The sequence below is a fragment of the Macrotis lagotis genome, chromosome 1 (assembly GCF_037893015.1).
Source record: "Macrotis lagotis isolate mMagLag1 chromosome 1, bilby.v1.9.chrom.fasta, whole genome shotgun sequence".
NCBI classification, from domain to species: domain Eukaryota; kingdom Metazoa; phylum Chordata; class Mammalia; order Peramelemorphia; family Peramelidae; genus Macrotis; species Macrotis lagotis.
Genome location: NC_133658.1, coordinates 361,947,684 through 361,968,134, shown reverse-complemented (window position 1 = coordinate 361,968,134; position 20,451 = coordinate 361,947,684). Strand labels below are relative to the sequence as shown.

General features: G+C 43.6%; 1 protein-coding gene across 1 annotated transcript; it reads right to left on the bottom strand.

Annotated features, from left to right (window-relative positions):
* Window positions 1–986: 986 nt before the first annotated feature.
* Window positions 987–19,693, bottom strand: SLC34A1 (solute carrier family 34 member 1). Its single transcript, XM_074212249.1, has 13 exons — window positions 19,587–19,693; window positions 18,981–19,118; window positions 18,557–18,712; window positions 18,154–18,282; window positions 17,543–17,686; window positions 15,633–15,744; window positions 14,672–14,867; window positions 13,973–14,068; window positions 10,789–10,858; window positions 10,214–10,381; window positions 6,339–6,455; window positions 6,066–6,190; window positions 987–5,528 (listed from the first exon to the last, which is right to left on the bottom strand). The coding sequence occupies exons 2-13, from the start codon at window positions 19,090–19,092 to the stop codon at window positions 5,025–5,027; spliced, it is 1,929 nt and encodes a 642-aa protein (XP_074068350.1). The 5' UTR covers window positions 19,093–19,118; window positions 19,587–19,693; the 3' UTR covers window positions 987–5,024.
* Window positions 19,694–20,451: the final 758 nt, after the last annotated feature.

Here is a 20,451-nt window from a genome sequence, read left to right as displayed (position 1 = left end):
CCTTCAAGGCCTAGCATATTCCATATTAGAAATGAGTCCTCACTTCGCAGCACTTTATACTCCTCTTTTGCACTTAGCACATTCTAATTTTTATTATATTTATCTGGTATGTGTCTTGTCTCTCTTACCAGATTATAAATTCCACGAGGACTGGGATTTTCTTATTTCTTTCTCCCCAGGTACTTAGTAGATATGTTTGTGGATATGTTTGACAGATGCCTGATAGAATGGAAACATGAGGACAGCTAGATAGCATATTCAATAAGAAAGTTGGACCTGGAGTCGGAAAGAGCAGAGTTTAGTTCTAGCCTCCAACACTTGGTAGCTACATGACCTTGGGCAAGTCATTTAACTTCACTTTCCACAATTATAAAATAAGAAAATAGTATCTTGAAATGATCAAATGAGACAATTTATTTAGCATAGTACTATAGAAATGCTAACTATTAATAATTGTATTATTGAGAATAAATGAATCTTCTATAATTTTGATCATAATCTTTGATAGTTTTAAGGAAGAAAGAAAGTAGGGGAGCCTTGGGAGGAGTTGGTGAGGACCAGATTCTAAAATGAGAGAAGAAAGTTGGAAAGGTAAAGACTAGGGAAAGTTGGGGGAGAATACTTGGGATAGAGTATACAGAAACCTAGGGAGTCTCATAAGGCCGAGCTGGGGAGCTGTGCATCTGAATTGTGCCCTCTCGCCTGAAGAGAAGAAGGACTTGAGGCAGGGTGCGAGACAACAGCTATGACAGAAGAATAGAATTCCAGACTAGGGGTCTCTAGATAGCAGAGGCTGACAGGATTCCTAAGGGAATTAAGACCTCAGTCTGACTGAGTTAGCTCTTCCATCTTAGAAGGCTAGGCTCTGAACCCATCTTGCCTGCTGGCCTTCTAATGAGAAGGGCAGGTAAACAACTAGGCCTATCCCCAGGGAGGGAGGGAAGGGATCTCTCTCTCTTTCCCTTTCTCTCTCCCTCTGTCTGTCTCTCTCTCTCTCTCTCTCTCTCTCTCTCTCCCTCTGTTTCTCTCTCTCCACACACACACACACACACACACACACACACACACACACACACACACACACACACACACCCTCCATGGGGGGCTTAGCATTTCTCTTGTTTCCTTATCTGTTCCTTGCTCCCTCAAACTTTCAGTTCCCACTGAAATGCCTCCTTCTTCCTCCTTTCCACTTTTTAAGTATTCTCTCACTTCAGTATCTCATGCTAACCATGAACATGGATAACTTTTATAGTCCCTAGAGGTCACCCAAGTTGTCTGGGATGTGGGAACAGATGCATCTTCTCATCCAACCTCCTGGGCTCTGGCCTGGATTGACCTACTCTAAGACTGGACCAAGCTGGGGCAGGTGGATGGGGGAAACTGTGATTAAAGGTAAGAGGATGAAGTTTCCATTGTGCTTTTGGATTCTGTGAATCCAAAAATCCACAGGACTTGGCTCTGTGCTGGCATGGGGAATTTTAATTTGGGTGGAGGGAGCAAATGAATGGCAAGAGGTCATATGTCTGGGCACCAGGATGCTCTCCCTTCAGGATTTCCTTTGATGCAGATTTGTTGCCCTTCAGTTAGTGTGTCCCCAAACTCTCCTGTATATCTGTGAAACCCAGAGTTTTTCTGCTTCCTTGGAAAGGGCGGGGCTGCTTTTAAGAGACTGAAGAAAATGGCATTGGAAAAAGATCTCAATGAAACCTTTTTTTTAAAGGGGTGTCTATTGTGAACTTTGGAGCTGCCCCATATATTAAATTGAATTATGCTGATTTTTGTAAGAATAGAAACCCTCATATCTGTACTTCTTTGGCTTTCTCCTGGTGGGAACTAGGGCTGGGACTGGGTAGGGGTTTTTTCTTTCTAAAGTTTTTTCCCCCTTATCCAAACCAATCTGTTACTCCACAGGAGGCTTCTTAAGTGGCTGAAAGTGGGTCTGACATTGTAGAATGAACCATTGATTGTAGGAATGAAAAGATCAAATTCTAATTCTGTCACTTATTATCTGGCTAACACTAGGCCCATGGCTTTACTAACTCAGGGTCTCCATTTCCTGATCTATAAAATGAAGTTGTATATGATAATCTCTATTATCCCTTCTAGCTCTAAAGTTATAATCCTTTTAAAAATGCTTTGATAATCTAAAGTGTAGGTAGATGGAGTCATAAAGGGAAAAAAGAGTAGTTGAAAGACTTAGTCATCTAGGGATGGTTGGATTGGGAATGGTCTGGCAAGGTTCTGTCATGTTCCACGAGTCAAGCAGGGGCAACATCCAAGAAGGTTCCTGAGATTCAGAAAAGTCTAGAAAAGTTAGTGAGGAGAAGTTAGGTATCATAGTGGATAGAGTACCAGTCCTGAAATCAGGTAGGACCTGAGTTCAAATCTTTTCTGAGACATTTAACTAGCTATGATCACTCAGCTAGTTAAATGACTGAAACAGAATTTGAACGTAACTCTTATTTGAACTTAACCCCTGACTGCCTCCAAAAAAACAGAAGGAAGGAAGAAGGAAAGAAAAAAATGTTAGTGAAAAAGGAAAGGCCCAGGATGTTTGAATGTAACTTAAAAGGTAAAAGTGAAAGCAGATGACTGAGGCCCTTGTCCTGGTCAGTCTTTTTTGCTGATCCAAGGCTTTTATTTGGATTGCTGTGACCCATCTCACCATTTGTGGTAATAAATCTTCCTTTCCTAGTAAAGGGAAGGCTAAGTGATGGACCAAGTCAGTATTGTTATTGTCATTATTCTTATTTTTTTTAATTTTTGCAGGCAATGTAGTTAAGCAACTTGCCCAAGATCACACAACTAGGTAATTATTAAACTAGGTAATTATTATTAAATTATCTCAGGTCCTCCTGACTCCAGGGCCAGTTCTCTATTCACTGCACCTCCTAGCAGCCCCTGTTATTGTCATTTTTGCTATTATTATTATTATTATTATTATTATTATCACTGTTACTTACAGAAAACTGAGAGGCAGTGTGATGCAGTAGATAGAAAGCTAGCCTTGAAGTTAGGAAAACTTCTAGGACTCTAGACCTAGGTCTGGCTTCTTATGGCTATATGAGCCCAGGCAAATCCTTTATCTTCCAGGACAACTCTCTAAGAATACTCATGGCAGAGAAGACAGTAGCTTGGTTTGGTAGAGATGGTAATGAGACCAAAGGTCTAGTGCTTATCCTGCAGTGATCTGCATATGGGGAGATTCCTTTACAAAGGTCCTCTGGACTGGCTTCAAGGGAGTACTGGAACCCTTGGCAGTTTGTCCAGGTCATCAAGGACTAGGGTCCAGGGTGAGGCTTTGTACAGGACCAGAGAGGGTTAGAAGAGAGTCTAGATCTCTCCCTTTTTAAACATATATAAATCATCAAAGTCGTATGCCTTTTTCTTAGTGTTCTTTCCCTCTTTAATTTCCTGCTAAAATTTTGTTTTCAACTCAGCTGCAGTTTAGGGAAATTAAGGGAAGGAATTTTATTTTTCCCCTTGAGCCAAATGGGCTGGGAAAACTTAAGGGAGGGAGGCTGATAATTGGGCCAAGACTTAAACACTGTTGACCTAAGGCCCTCCATCTGTGGAGCCTGGGTCAGGTCAATTAGAAATGAAAGAAACCCTTCAGGGAGAGGAGGAATCTAGAGCCAATGTGGGACCATCTCTTCTTCTCATCTGGGGATCTTTGCATCCTGCCAAGGGATCTCCCACACCCTAGTGACTGCCAAGGGTCTGGTCCTGTCTCTCATTGGTCAACTTAATCTTCTCTGTTCCAGCCTGGAGGGGCCAAAGGTATGAAGGATGAGATAGAAGGAAGTTGGCCAGCCCCACCAGCATTAAACAGGGAAAGTTCTGGGTCCTGAGAAGCAGTTTGATGGGCTAGTGATAATAGCTGAGATGGAGGCATGAATAGAAATATGAAACTGCTTCCATATTCCAACTCTCAGCTCTGTTCAACTTGACTCAGATCTGAGCTCTCCTTTAGTCAGGTCTTAGAGGACATATTGGGTCATCTAGACCAATTGCACAGTGGGAAGAGAGGGGTCTGGTCAAGTATTGGCCAGGAAATGACAAGGTAACTGGGGAGGAGAGAACTCCCAGTGTTGAGAGTGTGCTTATGCATGTGTACATGTATGGTGAAGAAGGAGGAGGAGGAGGATGAAGGAAGAGGAGAGGAGATGAGTAGGATGGGGGGGGTGATAAGGACAAGGATAATGATAAGGTGGAGAAAGAGGAAGAGTCTGGAGGTAATGTCAAGTCCCATCTTCACATTCCATTTCTTGCCTCTTGCCCTCCCTAAGGGCAGGATACTGGGGTATAGGACCTATTGTGCCTTGGATTTGGGGCAAACCTGAGCAGGAGTGCTGGACACCAAACATACTGGGTGGGTTAGGACCTGCTCTCTAGAAGTCATCCTCTAATCCTGCCTCAGGAGCTCTGAAGGGCCATGAAAATCACTCAACATTATTTTATTTAATGAAGGCAGGTCTCTCTTCTCCCAGGTCCCCCAGCATATGAGGACACACAAATGCACACATATAAAATACACATGCACACAAATGTGCAGAAGTAGATTATGTAGATATTCATCTGGCACCAGGTATAAACATGCACAACATACATATGTGCATGTGAATTCTTCTCCTGTATCATGCACTCAGATACAGAAATATGCACAGTCATCAGAAACATTGACAAAGGAACACACAGAGACAGGTATCTGTGATATAATAACAAAGTGGACTGAGTCAGAGACCTGGGTTTGAATGCTGACTCTACCACTAACTGACACTGGGTAAATCTCTCTGTCCTTCTCCAGGCCTCATTTTCCTCATCTATAAAAAGAGGTTGTGGGACTATGGGAGTTCTCTATCAGTTCTAACATTTGATGAGTATGTGTATGTATACACAGACACTAACCATATCCACTCATATGCCCATGCGCATACCCAAACATACATATATTTGCATACACATACTTTGGCATGAGCCCTTTGCAGGAATGGCTCCCAGGATTTCCCCTTAGACACCCATTAGAGCCTAGTAGCATTATGCTGGGAGAGTACCCCAAGCCGTGGGGAGGGTGTGCCTGGGGGGAGCTCCTCAAGATAGACTCGAGCAGGTAGTGGGGGGGAGCGTGGCTCAGGGCGAGTACAGCAGAGGGTGGCACGAGTGATTAACTGGTCAAGGGGCTTTAAGGAGTGCATCCAGTGGGGAAGGAAATCCCAAGTCTGGAGCCACTTGGGCAGCCGGGCAGGGCTCCGAGTTTGGAGTAAGTTGACCAGGGTAACGCAGGCCATCAAAGCCCCAAAAGGGGCCCCCACGCCCACCATGGCCCGCCAGCCTGCCATAGAGACACCAAACACCAGTGAGGGCAACAGCAGGAAGCAGATCAGCAGGTAGAGAACAGCAAACCAGCGATACTTGGCAGTGCGCCGACCCAGGGCCTTGGCCATGTGAATGGGCAGCCGTGTGCATGGGAGAGGGTACCACAGCAAGATGCCCGAAATATTGAAAAAGAAGTGGCACAGGGCAATCTGAAGTGAGGGAAAAGTGAAGCACTGATCAACACAATTTTCCTTCTGGCACCCTTCCCCTCAGCCGCAGGATGTCCACATTCTAGCAAAAACAGGTAATCCAGATTCTAATCTTGTCTTTACCACTGACTAGTTGTGTAGCCTTGATTTAGTTACTGACCCTCTCTGGGCCTCTGTTTCCTCATCTGGAAGATGCTTAGGGAGGGGAGTTTGCACTAAGTATAAGGACCTTTCCAATTCTGATATTGTTGTATGTATGGTATGTTCTAAGGTTCTTTCTAGTTCTAATATTCTATGTTGTAAGGAACAATCTAGGTCTGATTGCCTATGTTCTAAGGAACTTTCAAGCTCTGACATTTTACATTATGCAGTTTGTTCTTTCTACTTCTGTTGGTCTCTGGTTCTGGTACTTTCTAAGCCTCAGCTGCTCTTAGACTACCCATGTCCAGGATAATTAGTACTCGTTCCTCTGGATAACCCCATCCCTACTTCTTCTACCCTGGTCCCAGGCCTACCTCCACCTCCCCCAATAGGTACCTGGAAGGCACTGGAGAGTTTTTCTTTGGGGCTGGCAAGGGCAGCAAGAATGGCAGTGGTGGTGGTGCCAATGTTGGAGCCCAGGGTGAGGGGATAGGCCCGTTCAATGCTGATCACACCCAGGCCTAGAGAGGGGAAGGTGTAGAAGGGTCAATTTCTGAGGGATCCTGAATCACCTTGGTGTTACCAGTCCCTCCCATCCTGGGCTCCCTTTTAAAATTTCCTTTCCTAATTTCCCAAACTTTCCCACCCTCCCAATGCAGGGACACTCACCAATGAGTGGAGTGATGGCTGAGGTGAACACGGAGCTACTCTGTACCACAAAAGTCATGCCAGCACCCACCACCATAGCGAAATAGCCAGTCACCCAGGTGAAAGGATATGGGAAATCTGTAACAAGGCACCCCAGCCCATCCCCACAGCCTGTGTTAGAGCAATGTCAAAGATCATGGAGAATGACTCACTCTAGGATTCAGGGTATATAAAAAAAATGAAGAATTAAGATTTACAGAAATCAAGTGACTTGTCCCAGGTCACATAACTGATAAATAGTAAGGATTTAAATACATGGTTTTTTAATTTGAAATCTATCTTATTTTCACTAAACGGTGTTTGGTTAGTGAAGAAGAGCCCGTTCAGAAACATTCCTAAGAACATTCTGGCATTGGATGGTAACTCAAAAATACATTATAAAAATAGAGGAAACACAACTGGTGGCTGTTAAATTTACCTCACAAAGTGCTGATGGGTCTATAGCTGGAAATTAGAGGGGGGAGATTATAACAATAGCTCACATTTTCATAATGGTCTAGGGTTTACTGAATGCCTGGTAGCCATGAGAATTATTGGTAAGTGACCACTAAGAGTCATTGAAATTGGCTCCAACTAGACTAACCTTATTTCTTCTTTTAGATAGAGTTACTAGTCCAAGGGGATGCTAAGAACATGGGATTCCTGGACATCAGCTAAGCATTTGACACAGTCTCATGGTATCCTTGGGGACAAAAATGGAGTAAATTGTGACTGGATGAAAAATGGAGTTAGATAGAATTACAATTGGTTGAATGACCAGAGTATCCAAACAGTAATTAGAGGACAGTCAGTCTAGCCAAGTCTGGCATCTTTGTTGTTATTGCTGTTCCTCCACACCTGTGATTTCATTAGTCAATGGAACCCCTCATGAGAAAATTCTATCAATAGATACATATGTAGACAACTCATCATTAACCCATGGCCTTAGACAAAACTATTTTTATTTGTTGATGAAATGAGAAATCAACAAGGAGAATTAATCAAGACTGTATAATCAGCAAAGTTCTGACTACAATAAACACAAAAATCAATAGCTTTTTAAATATAATTACCCTTTAAATATAATTACCCTTCAAAATAGCAACAACAAAGCATAAAACATTTGGGAGTCAAACTTTTGGTCTTATAGAGTTGACTAGGGCCTTGAGAAGTTACGTGATTTGCCTGTGGTCAGAATTAGTATGTTTAAGAAAAAGACCTGAACTCAGGTTGTTTGGCTTCATGGACAGCTCTATATCCTCTATCCCTGACTAGAACATAGTATTTAATTGATACTTGATGAATCAAATGGAATTGAACTTGTAAGGAGTCTCTAGTTAAGAGCTTCAGGGAACCTGTTTTTGAACTAGTTATGACAAGGATACTCTTAAGGTCTCATTTTTGTTTTTTGTTTTGTTATTTTTGCAAGGCAGTGGGCTTGTGACTTACCCAAGGTCACATGACTAGGTAATTGTTAGGTGTCTAAGGCTGGATTTGAACTCAGGCTCTCCTGACTCCAGGACTGGTGCTCTATCCACTGTACCACCTAGCTGCCCCTCAAGGTCTCTATTAAAAACATTGGAATTGATTGCGTAGTAAGGGAGACACTGTCACAGGATCACCCAACATGGCTTTCCCTCATCAGAGAGTGTGTTGTGCTCTTTGAACAAGACAGAATGGAAATAGCTCAAAGGAAAAGTGTTCTATATAAGTTTAGGGAATCCACCCCAGGCATTCATGTGGACTATTTGTGCCCATCCTGTGGTAGAGTATTCTGAGCTCTTACTGTTTGATCAGACTTGGTTGGACACTCTCTAACTTCTAACATATTGATGCCATTTGATCTTCTTTGATAATGAAGGATAAAAACAACCTTATGACAACCTTGGTTGATGGTATAAGTATGTAAAAAGATATTCACAGGTTAGAAAGATGGTTCAAATATAATAAAAATAAATTACTACATTTGGATTTTAAAAAAATCTAGCATAGAAAGTTCTGGCTAGCCAACAGTTTATATGAAAAAAAAAACAAAATTAAAATCAAAACCAAAACCTGAGGTTTCAATGGGCCACAAATCAAAAAGGTTTTATGGCAACCCCAGAATAATATTCTGAAACATGGAATTGTTAGTCTCACTGTACTCACTCTCTGTTCAGGCCATATCTGGATTATTATATGCTGTTCTGAATTTTAAGAAGGGCATCAAAAAAACTTGAGGACCTCTAGTCTATTAATGCCCCAAGGCATTGATATCTAGGGGCACACAATGAAATTCTATTGAACTACCTCAATACATCATAATTTTCTTCCTGATCCTGTCCTGTGCATTGCAGTCTCCCCCCCCCATCCCCTTTTGCCTGACCCATACTACCACACTGCAAGAGTAATTCCACCCCAACCCCATCTCCTGAAACCTTTGACTTTCTCCTTTTAGGATCTTCTCTGCTCTACCTCCTCCTGTGGATCAAGGGACTGACAATAAGAGGTCATTGGTTCTGTTACAAGGACAACAAAAATTTTCTTGAGGAATCCTTCTCCTCTTTGACTCAGCTGTGTCAGATCAGAATGGATTGTCTTCTACCCTATCCCTACCTCCAACTGAATTTGTTCTGGGCATCAAAATTGTTAGCTGTAGCATTCCTTAGAATATGGGACACAGACTTTCAGAACTGAAGGTATGTCAGTTTAGACATACCAAACAAAAAAATTTTAGAGTTAGAATAAAATTCATGAATTCTTTTATTTTATAGAGGAGGGAACAGGCTAAACAGGGGGAAATGGTTTTGTCCAAAGTCACATAAGTTAAGAAGGTAGTAGGCATTAGAAATCAAGTCTCCTTTGGGTTCTCAGAATCATGTTTCATAGGGTACTTACAGAAAGGATGTCAGAGATAATCTAATTCAGTCCCTTTATTTTACAGTTAAAGAAGTAGTCAAGTGTCTTTTTAATGTTATAAAGGAAATAAGCAGAACTGGGATTTGAACTCGGTTCCTTGGTTCCTCCGCTTTCAAAATTCCCACTTTCTATGCTACACCTCAGTTTTGACCTCCAGGGAGTTTTAAATGAGGATTAGGTAACCTTCTTCCAGGGATGGGAAGTACAAGTACAGATTAGAAATTCACATGGTCAGGTGGCACAGTGGATAGAGCACTGGCCTTGGAGTCAGGAGTACCTGGGTTCAAATCTGGCCTCAGATACTTAATAATTACCTAGCTGTGTGGTCTTGGGCAAGCCACTTAACCCCATTTGCCTTGGAAAAACCTAAAAAAAAAATCACATGGTCCATGCAAGAGAACATGGATTGACAGTAGATAATACTGGATCTCACTTCATGACCTGGGGCTCTGGTACAGGGGATTCAGTGTGAGAAGGGAAGGCTAGCTATGACAGCTTCATGTTAGCTTCTAGGTTGAGGCAGTTAATGGATTGAGCATTGGACTTGGAGTCAGGAAGATCTAAGTTTAAATGTGACTTCAGACACTACTTGTATGACCCTGGTCAAGTCACTAAACTTTGCCTTAGTTTTCTCAACTGGAAAATGGGAATAAAATTAATTTCTGGTTATTTTGAGGCTCAAATAATAATTGCCTGGCAAATAGAAGGTACCAAGTGAATGCTTCTTCCCTTTCCTTAGATTAGGGAAAGGAGGGAGGAGTCCTACTAGAGCCTGTTAGAAGGCTGAGTAAATCTGTTCTCCCCAATTCAACCCAACCCAACCCAGACTTTCTTTTCACTACCTTATCAATCCCCTGACCTTGGTCTGTTTTCTGTGATACTGAAGCACATTTCTACCTTACCCAACTGAATTTGCCCTATTCCTACTTTTCCCTAAGTTTTGGCCAGTGCCTGCTCACCAGTGTTGATGACCTTCTGGACGACTTTAGCTACCTGTCCCTGGAGCACAGAGTTCAGCAGTTTCACCAGAAGGATGAGGCAGGTGCAGAGCACAGTAAGGGAACCAGCAAGTAGAATCAGGCCCACAGCCAGGTCGGGCAGCAAGGTGTCCACAAACAGATGCTGACCTGAAAGAGTTGGGGGTAGTACTGCTGAGAGCCTGGAAACCTCCCTCCAGGAAAGCCTCTTGAGGCTACATAGCTGGTCAACCCCCTTAGCCCCGACTAATGCTCCAACCTAAACCTGATTCTTCTAACCTAGAACTTAATCTGACCTCACAACCAGGCCTCCAACATGAATGTCCAGTTGGTATGCTCAATTTAGATATGTCTAGGAACTACTAGTGTAGGGCAGAATCAGTCTTTAGTGCTTTTTAAGAATCATATGGGGCTCTTACTTTTTGCTCTCAGATCAGGGAGCATCAGGGGACTATACTTCAGCCTCCCGGGGCTAGGCTCTAGAGGTTGCCCTTCTCCCCACCCTTCCCTCTGTTCACCCCCCCCCCACCAGAATCTCCCATACTTAAGTGACCTACATTTCTCCCCAGTGGTGTTCCCCAGGATCCAGCTGATATTGGCCTCTGCCCGGGGCATGTCAGTAAGAACCTGAAGAAGGGGGTAAGGGCAAAGTCAGGGAGCTAAGGAGAGACTGACTTTACCAAAACTTGCTGAACCAAGTCTGTGCTCTTTAGCCCTTCTTTTGGAGTCTGGGGAGCAGATGGGAGCAGAATGTAGCAATAAGGTGATAGAAGAAAAGATTGGAAAAGAGTAAGATTGGGGTGAGACATGAGAAGTAAAAAATCAGCTGAGGGAATTGGGGTGAATAAGAGGATGGAGATGTGTTGTTGAATGGGAATGTGAATTAGATAAATGATGGGGTGAGGAGGGAGAGGAGAGTGGATAGTAGGAGAAACACCTGGTCTTTTGAGGGGATGGGGGAGTCATCTGGTTTCTCTCTGTGGCATAAAAGACCAAGTTTAAGGGTAAATGATGTTAGAGGTTTTAATTGCCTGTGGAGAATACCTTCCTGACTTTACCAACCTTGGCTGGTTGCTGTGGTCAGTAGAGACAGAGGGGTGTGGCATTAAATTTGAGTCACTAACCTTTAACTTTAGAAATTGCATTCTTTTAATCTCTTTGTTTTCTTTGTTACATTTTATGAACCAAGGGTGCCTCTTTGTATTCAAATCCCTGAGATTGAATCACTAGACTGACTTAGATTTGGCTTGGAATAGAGTCCAATGAAAAATGGGAATGATAGAAGGGATGAAGGTGATATGGGAATAAGATGCTGGTGCAATGAGAATTGGGGTATATTAATATGGGAAAGAGGGTTGGGGTTAAGATGGTGCTGATATGGGGACAAGACAGAACAGAAAAAATGAGGGTTGGGGATGAGTTAAGGATGGGAGGATATGGGAATCCAGAGGTTAATTAGAGCCTTCCTTTTGGCATGGTACACACCAATCAGGGTAAAGGAAGTCTCCTGCCATTGAGTCCTAAATCTATGCTTTTATGATTCATTTTTAAATTATTCATTAATGATGCTATCCCCTCAGGTTGTGATTTAATAAAAGGCATTCATTTTATGGGAAGAGCATTATCAGGAGAAAACTTTCACCTTTCACATTCCCAGGTAGTCTGGGTCTAACAGTCTGGCTATTTAGGTCACAAGGCCAGAACCCTGGTGCCCTCTGGAGGCAGCCCCAAGACTTGCAAGATCAGGACTCACAAAGGATTGAGCTTCGTTTTAGTTTCTCAGCAAAGTGGTTGATGGTTACCATTTAACCTCTGAAGCAGTTGCTCCAACACCTCACCATATTGTTTGTTTTCTCCCCAGTACCATGCTTGCTAATGCTTCCATAGATCTGAATCTGGTTCTTAGACCAGCTCCTTGAAGGGAAGAGGTGAATCTCCTTCTCTCTCTTCTTCCTCAAAGGTTCTGCTTACTAGACCCCATCTCCAGAATAGGGAACCTCATATAGTACAGACCTCAGTAAAAACTAGGCAATTAATGTATGGACTGAACCCAACTCAATCCTGACTAGTCAGGGTGGAACATTAGAACCAGGGCAGTGGGGTTTATGCTTCTAGTAAGAAAACTCAAATGATTCTCAATATTGAGAGATCCTCATTTTTAGGAGTTATGGACTCACCTCCAGGTGCCTTCTCCTAGATAATTCCCACCTTTGAATGTGGTATCTTTCTCTTAGTTCTCCTTCCACTTTTTGACCTACTCCTGTGCACCCAAGGTGGATATCCCATATGGCATTGTCCTGGGCCATCTTTTCTATTTCTATACTCTTTTTTGGTCATCTTGTCAGTTCTCATGGGTTCAGTCACCATCTCTTTGCATCAGAGGTCAAATTTATATTCCAAGCTCTAATTTTTTTCTTTTACTCCAGGCTCACATGATTGGACATTTTGTAGGAACCCAAAACTTGACATGTCCAAGAGCCATCTTGTATTTCCCTCCCAATCCATTCCTCCAATAAACTTCCTTATTCCTGCTGAGAGGACTATTTTTTCAACTAGCCGAGTTCAAAACCTTGGAATCAGCCTATACTCTTTCCTCTCCCTCAAAACTCAATGAGTTGTCAAGTCTTTTCACTTCACCTTCATAATATCTTTTGCATCCATTCACTTCTCTTCACTCATAATCACTAGCAATGATACAGCACTTCAATGTATGCGAAGAGCTTTACTAATGTGACCTCGATTTTGTCCTCACAACAACCCTGGGAAGATTCTATTATTATTCCTATGTTACAGATGAGGAAGCTGAGGGAGACAGAGGTTAGTGACTTGCCCAAGGGCCACCCTTATGTGTCTGAGGTTAGATTAGAACTCACTTTTTCCTGACTCTGGGTCTAGCACTTTATCCATTCCATCACTTCACTCTCTCTATCCTAGCTTAGGACATCTTTTTTTCGCTACTAAATTAGCCTCCTAGTAGTTTTCCTTCTTCCAGATTTCCCCCCTTCTAATCTCTTCTCCATAAGGTTGCTAAATTGCCATTCTTAAGACTCAGATCTGCTTATATAATTCTTTCTCAAAAATTGTCAATGTCTCCCTATTGTCTCTGAGATAAACATAAAATCATCAGTCTGGCCTTGAGAGCTTTTGCCAATATGACTCCCAATCTCTTTTACAGCATTGTTTTATATTCGACATTATTCCTGCACACTCTTGTATAGTCAAACTGGTCTCACACATTCATATCTTTGCTGAGATGATCTTTTGTCTGGAAAGTTATTCCTCCTCACCTCCACCTTATAGGGTCTCCAGCTTCTTTCAAGGCATACCTCACATGCCACAACCCAAACAAGGACTTTCATGATTGCCCTTTCCTTGGCTATCAACTCTCTCTCCCTCCCTCTTGTAATGACTTTGGTACTACTTGGTACTTACTTATCTGGATACACATTGTATCACCTCACTTTGATCCATGAGTGCAGATAATGCTTCTGGTTTTGCTTTTGTAATCCCAGCACAAGGCGGTTCTTAATAAACATGATTAAATTGACTTGAGAACTTACTACCTTGGGATTTACCTTGAGCTAGGCTTTATCCCTGCTGTCCACTGACTGGTCCTTACCTCTAAAAGGTCAGGAATTTACCTCTGGGTGAAAGGAGGGATTGGATTTCTGATTAATGGTGAGAATGGGACTGGGACTCATCTGGGACTGAGCTTTACCTGTGAAGGGGTTGAGGACTCACCTCCAAGGGACTGGGGTCACACCAAATCCGAATGAGGCTGTGATTTCGAAGTGTTTCATCTCCTGTGGCGATGCTATTGATCACAGATTTGTCTAACTGGAGTGGGGAAGTTAGAGACACTGAGAGGTGGTATGAAGAAATTTGACCCCAGATAAGAAGGACCTTGGACAAGTAAGTATCAGAGGTAGGATCTGAACCCAGATCATCTGACTCAATTGAGTTGGTGTTCTTTTCCTGTATCATGTTGCCTCTTAATCCTCTCATTTTACAGGTCAGTATAGTGAAGCCCAGAAAGGTTACATGATTAGTCCAAGTTAGAAGGTAGTAGAATTCAAATTCACTTTGTATTCAAACCTTTCTCTGATCCCAACATACCATGTATAGTTACTAATAACATCTTGGAGAGCTTTTTAAGGTTTACAAAGTCTTTGCCTCACAACTTCCCAATGAGGTAGGTAGTACAAATAATATTAATCCCACTTTACATATTAGAAAACTGAGGTTCATTGAGGTTAAGTATGTGGCAGTTAGGACTAGAACCCAGGTTTCTTATCTTCAATCATAGTACTTTTCATTATGCTACCCTTCCTCTCCTTTGAAAGCCTCCCACCAACACTCAGTAGAAGGAGATTTCTTTAGAGGGGAACAACAGAGACCCTGCCCTAGCCCAAGAATGGCCCAGAGATCCCCAATCCACACCTGGATAATTAGTCGGGTGAAAGGTTCAGTGATGATCTTAAGCAGGTCTGGAGCATCTTGGCCACCTCGAATTTTGAAGGAAGTAACCACCAGGTGGGTGAGGTGGTGGAGGTACCCTGTAGCTACCTCCAGGGGCAGCAGGACAAGAACTGATAGCCAGTTAAAGCAATCATGGACTGTGGCCCCTGCAAAAGCCCTAGGATGGGAGATTGGGGAAGGACTTTGAGTCTAGAACCAGAACTGGAAAGTAAGGAAGAAGTGGGGAAGCATATATTTTGGGAAATATGTGGGTCAACGGTTGAAAGGGATAATATGGGGAATGGGCAAAGATAGGGAAGTTTGGGAGTATATTAGATCAGCAAACTTTTAGAGTCAAGATCAGAAAGGGAATTTGAGGACCAAGGCAAGGTTGGGAGGGTGTTTCGAGAAGCATTTGGTACTTGGGGAATCTTTTGGGAGGTTAGGATTAATCTGGATTAAATTGGGGGTTGGGAGAGTTTGTGGATTGAGTTGGAATAGGTAAATTTAAGGAATGACTAGAGATGGAGGATTTGGGGACCAGAGAAAAGATGAGATTAGAATTTGGGGATCAGATGGAAGAGTCTGGATGAGATAAAGGCAATTTATTGGTCAGGATTAGGCTGAGGAAATATAGGTGGTCAAAGTCATTCCACTGGTGTTTGGGATCAAGATCAGAGAAGGAGGCATGAGGCCTGAGGGGGTGTTTGGGGCATGGATCAGAGATAACAAAGAAGTTGTGGGGCTAGGATTATGAGACAGTAGTCAGTAATGACTGAAGATTGGAGGCCAGTCTTAGGAGGAGCTAGTTGGGATAAGGTTTAGGGTAAAGTGTCTGGGAAATGGATAAGAATGTGGCTTGGAAATGGATCAGGGTAAAAATAGAGACCACAATGAGCAGTTCTATGGTCCCAACCAGGTAGTCTGTCCTTGTCCTTCTCACCTTCTGAAGTCACTCCTATCTCCAGCCTGCATTAATGCCACAATGGTGTTGGTGACAGACGTGCCAATGTTGGAGCCCATGACAATGGGAATGGCAGACTTGACCTCCAGCACTGTGGGCAGGAGAGGAGCAAAATCTTAGTTGCTACTTCCAATATTGCCATTGTCCCCCTCCCATTTCCTACAGATGATGAAAAATGTCAGACTGCTCCTCCTTGGGTTGGTCCATCTGACAATTCTCTACTCCCAACCTACCCCACACAGGGCTGCATTCCTATCCCCCGCCACCAAGAATTCCCCATTCCTTGAGAACCTAGTATTTTGAGCCTCCAGTCTCATTATTCTGTTCTGTCTGTCTGCCTGAACACCAGATCATCAGTCTTGCTTCCCAGCTGAAAAATGAAATGAACTTTTATCATTTATGTGTGGGGTTGAAAAATTCTTATTTTGTTTTGAGGGGAGGGGAATCCTGTTTGTACTTGCTTTATATTTCCTTGTTTTTGCCTTGAGCAGTGAGAAGAGAGAGGAGGGGAAATTAGTTAGTGAGTCATTAAGCTAATGTAGGTTGAACCCCACCCCCCAATAACAGAGGAACTTTTCTAATTGACTGAGAGTGAGCTAGGGATATGTGGGGAGCATAACCCATGATGCCCAGGTGGGCAAGTTCCTATATTAAAGCATGGTGCGGGGCAGTTAGGTGGTGCAGTGGATAGAGCACCAGCCCTGGAGTCGGGAGTACCTGAGTTCAAATTTGGCCTCAGACACATAATAATTACCTAGCTGTGTGGCCTTGGGCAAGTCCCTTAACCCCTTTGCTTTAAATTAAAAAAAAAATTTAAAAACATGGTAGGTCTGAGGCAAAGAATGTTCTTCTTTGTGGGGATTTAGATGCCCCTGATATGGGGTTCATGAGTGGGAAAGGATCATGAGCCAAGCCAGTTTAGGGGAATAACTGCTTGATAAAATCACTCAGGAAGTTTAAGGGAATCCTTTAATGATCTCCACTTATTTCCAAAGTTATAGATTTAGTTTGTTGAGTCATTTTTCAGTCAAGTCTGACTCTTTTTGACCTCATTTAGAGTTTTCTTGGCAAAGATACTAGAGTGGTTTGCAATTTCCTTCTCCAACTCATTTCACAGAAGAGGAAACTGAAGCAAACAGTTAAATGACCTGCCCAGAGTCACATAGCTAGTAAGAATATGAGGCCTGATTTAGTGTCAGAAGATGAGTTTTCCTTGGACCACAAAACTCCCCATAGATTAGTTTACTCCTCCATGTGAACTTTAGAAAATATCCTCTTTTCTCTTTTCTCTGCAGAGGTGGGAGAATACAGATATGGAGCAATGAATAGTTAATATATTGGTTAGCTGTGCTGAACTGCTTTTTTCTTCTTTTTTTTTGTTAAAAGGGATGGCTCTTTGAAAAGATCAAGTAAATGAGGGATAAATTGGGACAATAAGGTAAAATAAAAGCAAAATACATTAATTAAAAAGCTTTTTTTTAAATACCCTCTTCTGGGAGCAAAGAGGGAAGAGTAAGCAGATCTAAGAATCATAAGTTCAATGTCAATGGAAGGAGAGAAGTTAGGAATTAAGGGCAACAGATCTTTTGAGACCGGGGTCTAAGCTGGATTAGGGAACAAGCAGCTCTAGAGGGTTCAGTGCTTTGAGCCAAGGTCACTACTGTCTGAAGACTTTTAGAAAACAGGAAAAAGTTCAAGGTTCTGGGGAGGAAGGGTAAAACATCAACTGGATGACCCCAAGGAGGAGCTAGGATCCCTGAAGGTGACTGTAACAATGAAGGTTGAAGCTACATTCTTCATCCTGATTCCCTATTCCTTCTTGTGCCTCTGCCTTGATGTTCTGTTCACTCCCTGTTACCCACAAGCCCTAACCCACTCTCCCAACTCACAGCCTGAGGAGACCATGCTGACTATGATGGAAGTGGATGTGCTTGAGCTTTGCACGAGGACAGTCACTAGAATCCCCACCACCAGCCCAGCCACAGGATTGGACAGGATGGCATTGTCCTTGAAGATGTCACCAGCCACCTTCCCTGGGGGGCAAAGAAGGAGAAAAGTGTTGGGGGGCAAAGCCTGGCCTAGAAGGCAATTGCCATCATCAGAGACCTGTCTTCTGCTCTCAGTTCCCTCAGCCTCCCAAACCTTCCTAACCAAAAGATCGCTCAATGTCCATTGAAACACAGTCTGTGTAAGGGGGCAGCTAGGTGGCATAGTGGATAGAGCACTGGCCCTTGAGTCAGGAGTCCCTGAGTTCAAATCCGACCTCAGACACTTAATAATTACCTAGCTGTGTGGCCTTGGCCAAACCACTTAACCCCATTGCCTTGCAAAAACTTAAAAAAAAAAAGAAAAGAAAAGAAACCCAGTCTGTGTCCTGGTCCTCTGAGTCAGAGACTCTGTCTCTCTTGGCCCAATGTCCCTAAGGTCCTGCTCTGAGTCCCATGGGATTCTTAGAGCTCTCTTCTAACCTCGCCTACTCTCACCTTTCTCTTTTACATACCCCCAGCAAGTTGGAAGGCTGAGCTGAGCACATCCAAGGAGCAGACAAAGAGGTAGAGGAAGACAAGCATCACGGGAACCTTGAGAAGAGTGACACAGGCAGAGCGGAGCCTCTGGGATGGCCCTGATTCTGAGGAGAAACAGCCACAAGGGTGAGGTTCTCCCCTCTTTTTGTTTCTCTTCCCCCCCCCAACATTTTCAGAGGACCTAAGTCCTTTCCCAGACCACTTATTTTGGCTCCACTTTTCTCTGACCCACCCTACAACAGGGTTTTTTCCTTTGACTTCAATGATATAGGCCCCCTCCCTCACTTCCATCAGAAGGACCAGCTGGGCCTTCTGTCATCCTCACTCCTTTTTGGAAACAATCCAATCCCTTTCCCAACCCCCTTTACATCCTTGTACCTGACTTCTGTGTGTCCTCCAGGGCCAACTTGGGGGGAAGTGGGTCAGGTTCATAGCGTTCCAAGGTCTCTCCGCATAGACAGCTACACTCAGGAAGGCCCCCAGGCCCCATAGTGGGGAAGGCATAGGCTGGGCTTCCAGGAATCCGGTGTAGAACTAGGGAGAAATTCTGAGGGCTAGGGCTGGGGGCTACCTGCTGGGGCCTTAGACCATGGAAGAGTGTAGTGTATGTGAAAGGTAAATGGAAAATAGCATACTACCCCTGGGCAACCATTTGGGAGCAGACCCTTGGAGACCCCCCCGGCCTCCTGAGAGGTGATCAGATTCAGGCAAAATCCATGATCAGGGATCCTCGCCATCCCTGCTCCCCTTCCCCTCCATAGGTAAAGCAGGAAGGCTGAATTCAGAGGTATTCTGTCCTTACCCTGAGGACTGGGTGTATAAGCAAAGGCTGCACCTCGGATCACACATCGAGGACTGGCAGCTGGCAGTGGGGAGAGGGCAGGGCCCATGTGTCGCTCTCTGTAAGGCATCATCCTGGGTACCACCACCAGAGAAGTCCCTAGGACCAAATATTCCAGTCTTCAGGCTCTCCCTTCCCCAGTGGAGAGCCCTGAGCCTCCCTCATTTCTATACTCTGTTTTTCCTTTGTATGCTTCTTTGGAGTAACAATTGGGGTATAGACAAAGAACCAACTCCTCTAATACACACTTCCTGGGAGCTGGGGCTGGAGGTCTTTTGAGGTTGGTGTTAACTGGGTTTGGGGATTGATGGACTTTGGGACTGTGGTGGGACTCGAAGACTTTTGGGGATACTGATTGTTTGGGACTGAGGGTCAGAAGTCAGGGGGCTAAAGGGAAGAGGCATTGAGAGGCTAAAAGACTGGGATGATATCTAGGGGACTGGATAGTGGAAGAAAAGGGCAAAGGTGAGTGGGACCCCAGCTGAGTCTGGGAACTGGGAGGGAGTGATGGTAGGGAACCTAGAGGAAGCTGAAACCACCTGAGCTTCAGCTTCCTTAGCCACTCACCTGCCTGCCTAGAAGCTGGCCTTGACTCTTCTGTTATGACTCCAGAAAGCTGAGTGTTGAAAATCCTTGTAGCCAAAGCAGGAGGGTTTGGGGGGGGCTGAGAACTTTTATAGTCTTAGGTCAAGATCAAAGTTCCTCAGGACCCCAGCCACCTTCTACAGTTACCTAATTAATCTCCTCCCCTGAAATTCCTCCCAGTTAATTGCTAATCGTCAGGAGGAGTATTTGCCTATGGGGGTGTCCACCCCTGGATTCTTTCTGGGCAATCTTCCTATTCCCCTCCATGACCAGAATTGCCTAGATAGTAATTCTCTGTAGGCCTGTAGTCTTCTGTTACTGAAACTCCAGACACTGAGCTCCTCACCTTGAGAGTTCCCATTTTTAGCACCTTTCAGCTCCTATCTCTTACCCTTTCCACAGAGAACCTTTGTAGACTCCCTCCCAACTCTCCTATCACTTCCCTTTTTACTTCAAATGAACTGTCTCTTGGCTGTGCATTTATGCATATAAGTCTTTCACATGTGTGAATCTCTATATATATGTGTTTGTGTAGATATTTTTATGAATCCATTTCTGTCAATGAACATTTATTAAGTACCCACTACATGCTAAGCAGTATCCTAAAGCATTTGCTATATGTGTATCTATGAGCTTGCATTTATGAATGTATCTATGTGTAATGTGATACAGTCTCTACTTGAGAAAGCCCCACCCAACCTGGAACTTGGACTGGAATGAGAATTAGGAGTGTGACAGATTTTTGGAGGTATGAGGATCTGAAGTGGGTTAATCTGAAAGGAAAGAAAATCTAGAGAATTTGTTTGACCTGGGTCAAACCTACCCTTATCTTCTGGGCACCTGATAG

What these genes read in the sequence shown, in the direction of transcription:
- SLC34A1 (XM_074212249.1), bottom strand. Translation starts at nt 19,092, where the DNA reads ATGATGCCTTACAGAGAGCGACACATGGGCCCTGCCCTCTCCCCACTG. An exon ending in AGCCTTCCAACTTGCTGGGG is followed by an intron (nt 17,687 to 18,153) that starts GTATGTAAAAGA and finishes TTTGCCCCCCAG; the next exon opens with GGAAGGTGGCTGGTGACATC. An exon ending in GAACACCACTGGGGAGAAAT is followed by an intron (nt 10,382 to 10,788) that starts GTAGGTCACTTA and finishes CAACTCTTTCAG; the next exon opens with GTCAGCATCTGTTTGTGGAC.